Genomic DNA, 15,500 nt, shown 5'->3' with positions numbered 1-15,500 from the left:
AGGTAGGAAAAGAAACCAGTGTGACTATTTAGTATCCTGATGGACCTACCACTAGAGACATCTCAAATAGGGATGAAAAGAACAAAGAACTAGGTATCACAGCACTGGGCTCTGTTCCATCAATAAGGCCACTGGGAATGAGTCACTTAACAAAGTGCTTTTTGTTACTCAACAGAGTGAGGCACTTTTTAAAGTCTTCATTTTTTTGGACTAGGGAACAGAGGCAGGGAGTTCACATGTCTTGATACAGGTCTCAAAGGTAGGAGGTGGTAACCAAGATTCAAACCCAGGTCTCCTGTCTTCAAAAACATGTGGTTTTCTCTTACTAGGATTGACCTCACTGGACTGGAGAGTCTCCCCTCCAGTTATCAAATTTAATTTGTAGATGTAGAAGAGATAGGAAGAATAGTCACATAGCCAAGAAGAATCAGAGAAAGTGGCATAAAACTGGAAGAAAATGGCTTGAGTAAAACTGGAAATGGCAATATGAGAGAAAAGCGTAGACTATGGAAACATTCTTTTTGTAGAACTCCTTACAATTTTCTCTCAGATGTGAAGATACTAAGGTACCACTCAGTCATTTTGAGTTCAATTTTCCAGGCCCAATTAATCTTAAGGTATGAAAGAATTTGCAGATACAGAAGCAGGACCTCAAGCAGATATATCTTAACAGAGACGCCAGAAAACTAGGGAGGCAAATCTTGAACTGATTTTTATGAAAGTTAGAAAGCAGATAGATTTCTGAAACAATAGAACCTCACAAGGTTCCATAAAACATTGATGAAGAGGTGGTTTGTGAACAAATTTTTGGAGGGCAAATGGGAGAAGATTCCCAGAAGACCACACCTCTAAGGACAAAACTTGCTAAACCAATCATTCAACTATTCAATTTTATAAACAACATGTATAAAGATGTGAAAGGCAAGCTCATCAAACAGACCTAATACCAGGCTGGAAAGGACAGCTCATTCTCTGGTTAATTAAGAATAAAATAATATCTGTAAATTGAAGCAATGCTAAACCTAATGAGTGAAATGTAATTGGAATAAAATCCTGAATTCAGTGTTTTTAAAGCACTGCATAAGTATAAATTTCCAGTAAAAACTTCAGCAAAATTTCATGAAATACATTTGGAGATTCTAGTAGATTACAAATTCAACACAGAGTAACAAGGCAACACAAGATATGACTGCTGAAGAAAAGTGAATAGAACCCTTTTACACTAATAGATATCTAGAATACACATCAAGGAAAGTAATTGCATTGCTGAACAGCTAACACATGAGGTATTGTGGCCACTTCTCAACCAAACACTTTAAAGGACTGAGAAACCAGAGCACCTTCAGATGAAAGTATCATGTCAGTATGAAGACTGGCTGAGGGCCTGGGGGATATTTAGTCTGGAGAAGATAAGACTTTCTTTAAATATGCAAATAATTGACATGAATAAATGGGAGTAAATTCACCTTGCATTTGGCTGTCATGAAGGTGAAGTTACAGGACACAGATGTGAGTTTAACATAATGAAGAACTTTATGACATCTAGATGAGTCCCATAACCGGAAAGTATGTCTCAAATCTAGGGCATTTGTTGGCACTGAGAGTTCAAGCTCCAGATGACTATGGAAGATTTTGTTTACAGATGTCCCAGCAGGAAGCTGGAGATGAGCTCTCTGGTGGACATTTGCTATTCTGGGTGCCCAGGGTCTACTGCCCCATTTTGTGCTAATGAAACCTCAGTTTTTCTTTAGTTGACCCAACATTCTGAGCCTCACTCTCAGTCCACTTGCTTTTGATAATGTCAACTCTACTCTCACATTCCAAGGATAGAACAAAAAGTTAGGCTAAGCCAAACAGTAGATTTCAGGGCTTCCCTGGTGGCGCAGTGGTTGAGAGTCCACCTGCCGATGCAGGGGACGCGGGTTCGTGCCCTGGTCCGGGAAGATCCCACATGCCGCAGAATGGCTGGGCCCGTGAGCCATGGCCTCTGAGCCTGCGCGTCCGGAGCCTGTGCTCCGCAGTGGGAGAGGCCACAACAGTGAGAGGCCCGCGTACCGCAAAAAAAAAAAAAGAGTGGATTTCATTCCTCTGCCCACAGTGACTGGTTTAGGATGCAAGAAATATGACCTAAAGTCAGGTAGAACACTGACAGTGTTTTAGAACACTGAAAGTCTCCATTAAAGGATCTCCTGTTGACCTACATCAGGGAAATAGACTACCTCTTCTATAATTCTGAAGCTGCAAGTGGGGAGAAAGATCAATCAGGGTCTAAGAATGGAGCCAACCAGGAGAAAATTGTGTTAAATAGGTGCTGGTGGTGTCGTTTGAGCTACCATACCCTTAAAGTTTTTATTTATACAAACTAATAAATTTCTTTTCCTAAGCTAGTTTGTGTTGGGTTTTCTCCCTTATTGGTTACGGAAAGAATTACAAGTGATAAAACTTCCAAAATCCCTTCCAACTGCATGTGAAGAAATGACAAGTGGTATAATGGAAACACCTTTTAGCACCTAAAAATTAGGGATAAAACCCATGATTTACTTAAGAGGGTATGTGATGTGAGGCCTGCACAGCAGAACCTCAGCCATAGCTAAGATAAATAAAAGAAAGGCCAAGAAGCAAGCCTCTGACAATGGTGGTGATTTTGACAGAGACCGAGGAACAGCTGTTACTGAGGCAGGAGCTACCCAGCTCCTGCTGGGAGGCATTTAAAGAGCTCTAGCTGCCATGCCGCCCGAGCACCAGGGCAGACAAGAGGCTCTTTAAAGTTTCATTACACCCTGCTGGTAATAGGCATTTCCTATTTTAACTAGAAGAAGCCATACTGACAGGGAAGAAAATGGAAATCAAATTGAGAAAGGGAGTTGACAGTCATCTTTCAGGAGGGTAAGTGTTTTATCATCATCATTATTATTATTACTACTATTATTATTTTGTTGCTATGCTTATTTAGCATGATTAAGTAGAAAAGTAAGAGTTGATCAAGGCTATCAGGTAGAAATGAAGAGTAATACTACTTATAAAGACAGTTTTTGTGATGATATCAAAAGAGCTTTGAGTACTGAGTATTAATTAGGGATTACTATTAACTCCAAGTACTGTCTGATACTTAAAGAATGATCAACTACAAAAAATTAGGGGATATAGACTACTAAGATTTGATTTAGAACAAGCTCTAGCCTTATGGAACTTATAATTTTGTGAACATGAGAAGTATCAGGATGGGAAAGATTCTGAGGAAAATTAATACAGGATTTCTCATCTTTCTATCCAAACAGTGGTAGCAAAAAGAATGCAATTTCCACCCCATTTTTAATTTCCATTGTCTCTCACTAGCACATAATAAATTTTTCTGGAAAGTGCTGTCTTTTTCTTTGTATAATCCTTGGATAGTCAATGAGGAAAAAGAAAAATTATGTACGTTGTCTATTCTATATAATGCAACTTATACATGTAGGAAGGATGGTCACGTATGACCATTCAACGAGCAGGGCCCACACATCCGAATCTATTTTCCTACAAAATAACTAACAGAGTAATCCACTTCTTATTCCCTTTATGAATATTAAAGCAGACAGTGTTAAAAGCAGAGATCCGAGTGCCAGAAGAGAACTTCCTCACAACAATGGATTGCAAAGGCTGCTAGAGGCCAACAGGAAATACAAGAGAGGCAGAAGGAAAGAGAGATAACAAATATTCTTACACCTGAAAGATAAAAAAGAAGAAGAAGAAAGAAGAAACAGATTTAATGAGTTAAATCAGCATGACTGCCCTGAAAAAGTCTTGCATTTTTGGCCCTTTGTCAGTGCCATTTATCAGGGTAAACACACTGGGGCTTTGGTAATGGAACTGGAATCTATTTACACATGATACTGGTTATCTAGATGAAAGCAAGAGGCCAGGAAAAAGCAGGTCTTCAGCTAGGACGGCCATATATGTCCCAGAAAATGTTCTTATGTGGCTCTTGTTTCACAGTCTTGTGTCATCTACCCCAAGCTGGCCTTTACAGATCCCTTTTTATTTTTTTCTATTAAACGATTCCAGCCTCTGCTGTTTACTTGGAATGAATATCACATTAAAATGGAAAATTGGACTTTGTCCGATTTAGCTTTAGCCAGCTGAAACAGTATCAATGGGAGAAAATGATGCTGTAATTTTCTCGTCTGGTAAAATGTGGCTAGAAATCCATGCGGAAAATGTAGCAATATTCATTAAAATGAAGAATATGCTACAATGAATAGTAGTAGTTTGCTTTTGGAAGCACTTGTGAAAATATCATTAGATGTTCAATAATGACTAAGATGATGTAACAGAGATGTATAAATAGGGATGCTGAGTTCGATGGCTTTGAACTCTGAATTGATCTCTTCCTCAGATTCCATTTTTGAGTGTGACAACTGGAAAGGACAATTAAACAGTAACAAAGCTATCAATCTATTTTGAAATGCTAATTGAATTCCATCTTCAACTACACAAAGAAAACTACATACATGCGTATGTGACAGAGCAGGCTTAGCCTAAGTTAAATCAGTATCTCTGAAAATGGAGGAAGAAAACAATTGAACTGTGTATGTGGATCCTCAATTTTCCAAATGAAACCCTACAGTTGTACACTTGAAAGGAGAGATTCATTACACTTAATTCATAAGATATTAAAAAATTTACCTTCATATGTAGATTTGTGGTAAAACACATGAATAAATGGATACTCATTACTCAGGAGAATTAAGATAACCTGCTAAATTTTGGAATAAGCTTTTAAAAATACAATCATGTAAATGTGCTCGTAATCCTCTAAAAGGCAGTAAGTTTAACAAACTGGGTAAGCAGGCTGACTCTGGAGTCAGATGGAAAGGAACTGAAGCCTGACTCTGCCAGGCTAACTGTGAGGTCTGGGGCAGAACACTTACTTCCTCTTGGTTTCTTCACCTGTAAAACGTGAATGATGATGATAATAACAGTGCCTAAACGTTGTGAGGTAATTTATGTAAACAGAACAGTCACAGGAGCACAGTAAACACTCAATGAATGTTAGACTTCTTTACCAAAACTCCCTATAAGATGATAGTGGAAGATAGAATAAAAGGTTGGAAAGAGAAACCCAGAGGGAAAAGCGGGATATTAGTCTTAGTGTTATTCTCAAGTCTTGTTACTCTTTAAGTTTTCGGTGCTCATGAGAAATGCAAATTTGAGTAATAAAATTAATCTGTATGGAAATGTGAAGGCCAAGGTACTGACTCTTTCTATAATATGGTGGCCAAGCTGCTCTAACTACAGTCTCCAGAAGGCACTGTTATCATGCCAGGGAGCAGTCTGATGGAAAGGGAGAGTCCCATGGCCTTACTATGGTTCTGTACCCAGTACATGAAAATAATGAAGTGCTTTATTGTAGTCAACTAGTAACTTTCTTCGTTGATCATTGATCATGATGCACTTTTTCTGAAGTCTTGAAATGCCTCAGCCATGTACTGTCTTAACTGCCTTTAATGTTACTTTCCTTAGGAATGTGAAGGTAGCTTCAAGGGGGAGAGAGCAAAATGCTAAGTAGGCAGAATCACAGACTGTTATCGCCTTCTTTCCATAAACTAGTTTGTGAAACTACCTTAATTGTTTTCAAATGCACAAGACTTTCTCTTTTCTATGTGTCACAGTCATATACTAAAAGAACAAATATGTTTTGCTCACAAAAATCAAGTTCAAAGAAAACCTTGATAGTTCTCTCACCATTATTCTCAGTTTAATGAAAAGCAATGCATGCTATTTTTATCTTCTTTTACTCCTTCAAGGAAAAATTATTACTTACTTTCCATCCCAGACATGGTTACCTCTGTGGAAAATCACCAGATTATTCGTAGGGTCCAGAGCTATCCCAGAAACCTGGCCTGGTAACAAGTATACTCCAGGCCAATCCAGTGCCTCTTCTACATGGAAATCTAAAAGATAAATCCATACATTTAGTGTAAAAAAGAAAGCTAGTATAACCTCATGAAGATTCACAATGATTATAAGAAGTTCATGCAGTAATGTCACTAGATGCAAAGAAAAAAAATCAAGCCATGCTCTACATAAAATATACCACATGCACATGCCAAGGAGCCTCCTGAGCTATGAATAAAGTAAGTGACTGTGAACTTGTTTGGGGATATGCTCTTTTCCTGTTGATAAGATGCTTCGTAAAACCAGTTTATCCTTAAGCCATTAAGGGGCAAATTTGAGACAGTCTTCTTAACAAGATTCTTACTTTAAATTAGTATCTTTGAAAAATATGGCAACATGGATGGCATGATTTTAATACAAAGCTTTTAAATGTTGTAAATAGATAGTATTCTTAGGCAATAAGCCCGTTTCTGTGTGTTTGTGTGTGTCTGTCTTTCTCATCTAACTTCTGTGTAAATTGTGGATGTTCAGAATACATTAGACCTTATAATAAACCATCATTGATAATACCTTGTACAAGGAACTATGTAAAATACCAATCTCATTTCACCTAACTTTAGTGTTCCTATAACAATGGGAATGGAGAGATATTCTTTCACTGCTTATATTTCACTGTTTCCTAACACAAGAAAGGAAAACATAACAGGAACTCATGACTGAGTGATTTACAATCACTCTCACTTCTGATCAGAATACACTTATACTTAGAGAATACCTAGGTTCAATTGTTAACCCCTTTTATAAAAATGCTCATGAATAAAGAGGTACCATGTACAGAGTAGCTATATTAACTGAGGATATAAAGTTATGAAGATGCTGTGAAATCCTTTGTATCAGTGTCAATATTTCTTTCCCTCTGAAACGCTTCAACAGAGATGCTGAGAAGTAAAAAAGCAGCAGTTTGAGTCTCCTTTCTCCTTCCCATACTCTGGAGGATGTGGCGACATGCAGTGAAATCCTCAAAGATAAACATTAAAGACTGGAGGAAGAAAGGGAAACACAGGGCTTGTACAGTCAGATTCTGAAAGCCTGAGAGGATGCTGGTGTGAGAGTAAACACTTTAAGATAATTCTCTCAACTATACAACAGGAAACAGTAACTTTTCACTCAAAATATTCTTACCTTTGCTCATTTAATTTTTTAAAACAAAAATTAATAACACAGCACAATCAATAGGATGCCTGGAACAGTTGTGTCTACAACCTTTGCTGAAGCATATTCAACAAATATTCCCTAAGTGTATTGTCTATGTAAGGTGTTATGTTAGATTCTGGGGACACAAAGAAATAAAGCATGGTTTTGGTTCTAGAAGGACTCATAGGATAAAATGAAAAAAAAAAAACCCCAAAAAATAACCAAAAAACAAACAAACAAAAAACAGAAAGCAAATATTTATGACACAGTACAGTGCAGGAACACAGGAAAGGGCCCATAATCCTTCCTGAGGCTTGGCTGGGAGAGGGTAGGTGTTCTCACTTAAAGTTTATTGAATATAGAAGTAGGCAGAGAATATTTCAGTCAGAAAGATGGAAAGTGAGGATGATTATAATTGCAGAATGTGTTTCAAGATCTTTACGTAATTTGTATGTCTTTAAGGATATCTGTGTATGTCAGGAGCGGGTATGAGAGTGACAGGCAGGATTAACAGACCCCAAGATCTAGCTTAGACTGGAAAATATACATTTGTAGAGAACATGAAGGTATGGATTTAACAATGAATTAAAGAATGTAGTTTTGAGCTGTGGTGTCTTGATCTATACTGTGATTAATTTTGAGGTATGCTGCAAGTACTTTATTAATAGCAGTAAAGCACAAAACTTGGGAATAATTTACTTCTGAAATATATTAGAGCACGCGAGAATGTCATTCTCACTCATGTGTGTTTTGCTATGTCTTCCTGAGTTGGGGAGAAGGGGGCAGAGTAATAACTGGCGTGCCTAAATTTGCACAGCAGTGGATGTAAATGGGGCTGCTAGGATGAATAGCATTCATCATCTATCACGCTTATTATCTATCATAATAGGAGAAAAGGATGCAAATTGTGACTATAGGCGACTGGGAACCACTGAAGGTTTTCAATCATGGGGTGACATGAAAAAAACTGTGTTTCTGAAAGTGAACTCAGGAAGCAGGGTATAAGTATTATAATTAGAGACGTATGGATGGATTCCCCAAAGAAAATGTTTCAAATTATTTTTAAGTTGCTTGAATCTCAGGTTGTACTTCATTCATTCTCATCTCAGTTACAGCTTGTCTTTTCGGTGGTCATTCTGTACTCATTCAGCAGCTCCTGAAGATTCTGGATGGGCTCCAAGGGAGACTTGAACCTCATAACAATACAGATATTTAGTCGCTTTCATCAGCTTCTCAGAGCCCAGCACCACTACAACTAGATGGAATTTTGTGAGGGCAAGGATCATGTCTTATTCACTGTTTTGTCACTAAGTCTTGCACGGGGCCTGGCCCATTGTAATGGCCAAAAAAATGCACTAAATTGAACTCTATGCTCCAGTCTCTACTTGCTTATGTTGTCAACTAGCATTTAAACACCCTTATAATCTTTTAGTTCACTTGTACTACCTCTTTTTACCCCTAGTATTGTGCTGAAGCTACCGTGAAGAGACTAAAAAAAAAGCTAATTGGCTAATTATTTTCATTAAAGACAATAAACAAATGTCAGGTTTCCTGGAACTTTTCTATTCAGTGGTCCACCAACAGGTACTGGAAGCGAGGTGCTCATGAAGATTCAGAAATATTAATTCTGATAGAAATATGCAATGCAGAGATATTAATTCTGATAGAAATATGCAATGTCCCAAATATCAGTAAATACACTATTCTGGCTTCAAATGGGGATTTCATCAAATATTGGAAATACTGTATAAAGAACCTTAATCTGGCTGTGAATAACCCTAATTATCACTGATCTTAGATTGGTAAGCACTCAAAAAGCACTGCCTAATGGGTTGTTTACCTATTTTGTCACTTATAAGAATCCCTTTTGGTCGGGAATTTTCAAGAAGAAAAAGCAGTGTAAATATCTAGAACATATTTATATACTTTTGGTAAATTTTCAAAACAGCAAAGGTGATATGTGAGGAAATATATAAGAGGGTTAACACTGTAAGTAACTTTGCTCTTTTTGTCAATGCAAAGAACTATTTTGTGCACAGCAAGAACGTTCAGAGAAATTATATTAAATTATTTTGAATTTCATTTAAAAATATCATTGTACATTTATTAAGATTACCCAGCCAAGACCTCAAAACTTTCAGGACCTCAAAACCTAGGTCTCTGTGTTAATTACAAATTCTAAAATAGTTAAAGGAAAACTGAGTTCACGTCCTCTTCTGTGAACACTACCTCAGTTAATTGATGTTTTTGCTTCCAGTGTCATCTTTTTCATTATTAGGCAGTTAAAGGCTGTTCTCTTTAAGATTAAATGATCAAGAACAAAGCAGTCATTGAGGACTAGTGCTGTATGGATATGGAATAAATACTGATGTTTTCCCAATTCCTGCCCATCTTTATAAGAGAATCACAGAATACTAGAACAGGACTGGCTCATCCCAGGTCATTTTCTCTATTCATAAAAAAGGAAATACAGGCTTGGGCAAGACTTCAGTCATCAATAGCAAGGGTGATTATTTCCTAATCCTCAATTACAAATATTTCAAATCCTTATTAAAAATTGTATGACAAAATATATTTGGGTTCTAACTTAAACTTAACATTTTCAATCATGGAAAAGTTAAAAATTTGAGTTCAGATTCCTCTTAGTTTTTATCTAAGAAGTAATTCAGTGTATGACTAATGTTGTAGACTTACAGTTTTAATTTGAAAATTAAATACAAATTTCTTACATGTGACCTTGGGCAAGCCAACTCCAAGTGTCAGCTGCTCTAAATTCACATGTCAAACGACAGGATTATTTCAGAAGAATCTTTGTATTCATTATAAATAAAGGTAATTGTGCATATTCCAGCATATATTTAGAAACAAAGTTACTACTTTCAAAAAAAAATTAAACATTACTATTAAAATTGTATCAATAAATCACTAAGAGGATTAATGAATTACACCTTTCCAGAAAAGATTAATGTTAGTAATCAATGCTGCTTTCATATGAAATTATTAAGAAGCACTTAAAAGGGCATTTTCATTTATCTGTGTACATAAGGACTAACAGACAAAGTTGAGAAAAAACATAATTTCAAACCTAGGACTATGACTTAACTTCACCATAACAAGGCTCTTCATATTTAATCTTAAGGAAAAGACCCTAGTGAAATCAGTAGAACATTTCAACAACAAGAACAAAATAAAGTGGTTGCTCTTTCTATACTTGCAAATTCTCATTTAGTGAAGAAAAGATGCCTTATTTTGGTCAGGGATTGTTATTCATCAGAAGTGCCAACAATAACTATAATTAACTGAAACTATAGGAGAAATATTTATACTCAAGTGAGAAAGAAAACAGGAATAGTTATAAGGTCTTATTTAGTGGGAGTGAAGTGAGGAAGAGAATTAAGACATAACTAGGGGCTCAGAAGTATTAGCAGAGTTCGTTTTCTTTTAAAAATTTAACTGCAAACGAATCCTCACCTTAGTCAAATTGTTTGGATATTGATTGAGAAAGTATGACCAAAGGCAATCTACACCTAGAGTTATTACAGTTGTAGATAAGATGATGGGATGATTGGAAAAAACCAGCATATCTATCTTATCTATCTATCTATTATTTTATTTTATTGTGAGAGGCAGAGTAATAAAGTGATTAAAAACCAAGACTTGGAGCAAACCTGCCTGGCTTTGAATGTTGGTTTATTGAGCTGTGGCACTTTGGATCCATGGCATGACCTTTCTATGCCTCAGTTTCTTCCTCTATAAATGGGTTTATAAATAGGGTTGTTATGAGAATTAAATGAGTTAATGCATCTAAAACACTTAGCCTGGCTCATAGTAAGGGCTATGTGTGGGTTTGTTTTCACTATTCTCCTCTCCTCCAGAGATGAAAATTCAGCCTACTGAATGCTTTATTTTACCCTGGGAATTCTATAAGACTTGAACCTAGGGGTCAGCATATGACTGAAATATGTTAAAAGTAATGGACTCTGAGTCAAGAAAAAGTTGTCCATAGAAATTAAGTAAAATGTAAATGTATCATAACAATATTTAAAGATTCTGTGCATTCTCTTATCTGATGGGAAGCATCACACAAATGCAGATGTATTTTCTGATGTCCAAGGGTGTGTAACAAATGTTGAATCAGGCTTCCATATGCTAGCAAATAGTAGTCCAATCAGATCTGACAGCAAGAGAATAGCTGTCTGCAGTTTTAAATTTATTTTTCAATGAATCTAGTTTCCAGAAGGCAACTAGAATAAAGACTATGATTTCCTTTCTACTCTATTAATGCTGTCTCAATATAGATGTCAAACTAACGGTAGAAACCAAACTGTTAAGTGTAAAAAGGAGTGCATTTGCCTCTCAATTTACCAGGTTGCATATTTTCACACTGTACGTCATATATTACAGGAAAACATCAAGGCAGATCAATGTAAGTGATCAGCGATTTGAAGAGCCACAAACTCCCATTATGGTAGAACACTGCCAAGTCATTTTCTCAATTTATCAACTCAGAGTGCCAATTTTTGCAGCTTTCCTACACATTGCAAGAAAATTCTCTCATGGATGCTACTTAAGCTAAAATAATTAATATTTAATAAGTAATTAAAATAATAAATAACAAAACACCAACTACTTTGGTGTTTAAATTTTTGAACTATTAGTCCAACTTGACATTAATGGTAGCAATTATAATAATTATTGTTAACATATAGCACTTATTAAGTGCTTTTCTTTAATTAAAGTTAGATATTAGATAGTGTTATGGTAAACAGTGAAAGAAAATTGAAAAGACTTTTAGAAATAGCTTACCTAAATATGAGTTTTGTTATTTTGCATTTAATTTTTTAAAAATTTTGAATCAGAGCAGTGAAGTAACACTAAAATAAGTCATTTCAGAAAGGAAATACATGCACATCTTCTTCCTGTAACTAGAATTTGTGCTCTGTTTCTGTAACTCATTGCTTTATTTATTTCAGTGACATTCACCCACATACTTAAAATGAAAGGAAACTTTCTGAACCAGATCCTGGAGAAACATTTTTTTCCTGGTCACTGCCATTCTGACTACCTTGGAAGGTATAAGGAGATTTGGCCAGTAAGTGTATTTTGAGTATTTTAAGCATTTCTTTCTTAGAAAAACTAAGTAGGTTTTAGGAATACAATTCCTTAAGTCAAACTGTGATTTTTACATTGACATTTATGATGCCTATAAATGACCATGATATTATTTCACATCAAAGAGTAATAAAGGCAAGTCATAGATAACCAGAAACTAAATTTTTGGTGGTGAGCACACTGTAGGGTATACAGAAATAAAAATATACTGTTGTACACATGAAACACATATAATGTTATAAACCAATGTTACTTCAATAAAAAATAAATACTTCAATAAAAAAAAAGACAAGTCATGGAATAAAGCAGGATGCAACTCTAACACTTCATGCTTGAATAGAATTGTATTCTCACCAAAAAGGCCCCTTTCCCTTTTATATTTATATGCTGTTCGGGTTACAATTTACTGTCCTTAATACAGACGTTCAGACAGACACTCCAGTCTTTCTATGAAACGGATAGGGGCATGATAAACTGCAGATTTCTAGACATCATACTCAGAGATGTCAATTCAGTTGGTCTTCAGTAGGATTCAGGAGTCTAGATTTTTCATAATCACCCTAGGTGATTCTGATGCAAGAGGGTCCAGGGACCACCTCTTGAGAAACACAGTTTTATTAGGTAAATTTAGAAGGAGTTAGAGCAGGGCTGACCCTGTTTAAATATGAAGAGGTAAAAATCTGGGCTCCATTTAACGTCTCATAGAGACTATTAGGCCAGTCCTAATGGTCAATGATTGAAACTCCTGTGTTAGCAAAAGGCACTGCATCCTAATTTTTTTCAATTATAAATAAAAATCAGTTGGGTGTTGAATAATTTATGGCTTCCTGCAAAGCTCTATTTGAAAACATCAAGCTGGCAGCCTGTGCCATTCCAGCCCACACATGGACAGCTGCCATGCATGCATATCCGTTACTTTTTTGGGGATTATCTCCACATGCTGTATTATCTGGCTTTCCACATTAGCAAGTAACATGAAACACAATCAATATCACAGAAGCCACAACACAATTAAAGACAAAGATGAGGCATCCATAGCTTGCTGGTACAGAAACCTGAAGGGAATAAGGTATTGTCCTCTAATTACAGAAGCCAATCCTGGTTAGAAGTAAAGATAAATCTGATAGTTACTGACTTGCTGGAGGTCCCTTCAGATATAACTACTCAACTTTCCGATTAAGATAGTAATTGATAATGGAACTCAAGAAATCAAAGTCATAAAAATGGTTACATTTTACAAGTCAATTGGATGAGAACGCTGGAAGTGTAAGATTCCTCTGAGAGGAATTTAATTACCTTAAAGGAAGGTAGTGTATAACCATTTCATACACCGGGACTTTACATATCAGGTTTGAATTTTCAGTTTATTCCCATTGAACTAAATGGAGAATGTTGATTTTGTAAGAATCTGTTACCCTGAATTTCATATGCCACCCTGCCCAATATGATCCAAAGATTTTGGGTCTTAGTAATTCTGGCTCATCAACTGAACAGAGATTGAATTTATGTATTGATAGTACTGGACCAAAACAAAAAGAAAAACTCCTCAAACAAAGGTGATATCTGACAACCCAAATCTGAGTCATGTTTTTTCTAATGATAAATCCTTTTCATTGATGAGCTTTCTCACCCATTAATTTTTATTCCCTTCAGATTTTGCTTATGTGGATTGTAGCGTTTCACATTTTATTCTTTAAAAGAAGCCCTAAACGCACCTCCTGTGTGTTCTGGTTCCCAGGTGCCTTCACCGGGTAGCGGCTGCTGTAATGACAAAACTCTGCTCTCTGCTGGCCTCAAAGTAGATGCTAGTCTGTGGAATTTGTGAATTCTGTCTCTGACAAGAAGAGCATTGTCCCTCTCATGTTCTGCACTCTCTCTGGCATCAGACTGACCAAGATCCTTCTTTTGGACTACGTTTGCAATCTCAGCTACCAGGTCTGACTCTGATTCTGCCTTTTCTGTAGGATTATATTTATGCACATGAACAACATCTTCCCTTTCTCCTAGCAGCTTGGAAAGTAGTGAATAGAAATCACCTGTGAAAAAAAGAGAAGAGATAAGGGGTGGAGAGTTGATAAGATTGCAAAATTTACAAAATTTTGTGCCTTAAATAATATCATCCGATTCCTCATAATAAGTGAGAGGGAAGGTTGCTCTCAGATGTTCAAGCATGGGGAGAAAAAGATGATTTTCCAGAACAATGAGAAAATAATATGCTTCACATTTCATCTTACAAACCACCCATTTCCTTCTGTTATCTCAGGAGCCAACGACACTAAATAACCTCTATTAGCATAATAGTAGAAACAAAATAATGTGCATGTGACTGCAGGGCATGTTTTAATAAATGGTTTTCACAAGGTTAGTTTGGATTGATTTGGAAGTCAGAGTTCATCAGCTTTCTAAAACATTATCAACACTACAACAGAAAACAGCTATCTTCACAGGCAAACCCTTTGAAGTTGTCTTCTAAAAGCCTATTAAAGTGTAATCCACAAAAAATTAAATGTTGGGCTTCCCTGGTGGCGCAGTGGTTGAGAGTACGCCTGCCGATGCAGGGGATGCAGGTTTGTGCCCCGGTCCGGGAAGATCCCACATGCCACGGAGCGGCTGGGCCCGTGAGCTGTGGCCGCTGAGCCTGCGCGTCTGGAGCCTGTGCTCCGCAACGGGAGAGGCCACAACAGTGAGAGGCCAGCGTACCGCCAAAAAAAAAAAAAAAAAAAATTAAATGTATATTTTTGAGCAGGTGCTATAAAACACAAAAAAATCTAACATCCACTTGGCAACTGGAAAACCAGTTTTATTATTTTGTTAACTGTGTTAATGTAAGTAGCTCCAGTTGTTTATTTTAAATAAGAAACGAATAAATTTCAGAAAAATAATTTTGTGAGAAAAGAATATTTTTAAAACAGTTTCAAGCAAAAGAGATTTTAACAAACTAGTATCATTGGAATGATACATCACTGAAATGTATTTCATGTCTTCCTGTACTAAGAAGTAAACTTGGATATGATAATATAATTCCATGAAAACAAACTATTTATAAAATATTACAACAGATACAAAATATGACTATGGAAGGCTCATGAAGCATTTTAATCCTCATCAGTTACATCTATGGTTTCAAATCCATTCACATCAACTGTGTGAATGGGAAACATGTATATTCTCTATGGAATCATAAATCTGCTATTCTAACCCAAACCCAAAGGAAACCCACAGTTCTTCCTTTTCTCACTCTATACTAAGTGCTGCTAATGAAACTTATGATTGTGGAGTCCTTTTGCTTAAGTTTTAATTACATTTATAGCATGATC

General features: G+C 36.3%; 1 protein-coding gene across 16 annotated transcripts in view; it reads right to left on the bottom strand.

Moving 5' to 3' along the window:
- The window catches only part of PAM (peptidylglycine alpha-amidating monooxygenase), a 282,213-nt gene that overhangs the window by 27,970 nt on the left and 238,743 nt on the right, over positions 1–15,500 (bottom strand). For 11 of the 16 annotated variants that reach the window (XM_082650122.1, XM_082650119.1, XM_082650111.1 and 8 more), the window contains 2 exons: positions 13,899–14,219; positions 5,804–5,933 (listed from right to left, as the gene is read on the bottom strand). In XM_082650122.1, the coding sequence (XP_082506248.1) occupies positions 5,804–5,933; positions 13,899–14,219 (451 nt within the window). The remainder of the gene's footprint in view (positions 1–5,803; positions 5,934–13,898; positions 14,220–15,500) is intronic. The other 5 variants (XM_082650114.1, XM_082650115.1, XM_082650116.1 and 2 more) reach the window with 1 other exon arrangement.

The sequence above is a fragment of the Grampus griseus genome (assembly GCF_964374135.1).
Source record: "Grampus griseus genome assembly, chromosome: 3".
Lineage (NCBI taxonomy): Eukaryota > Metazoa > Chordata > Mammalia > Artiodactyla > Delphinidae > Grampus > Grampus griseus.
The sequence above is the reverse complement of the archived record's forward strand: the minus strand, read 5'-3'. Positions and strand labels throughout refer to the sequence as shown.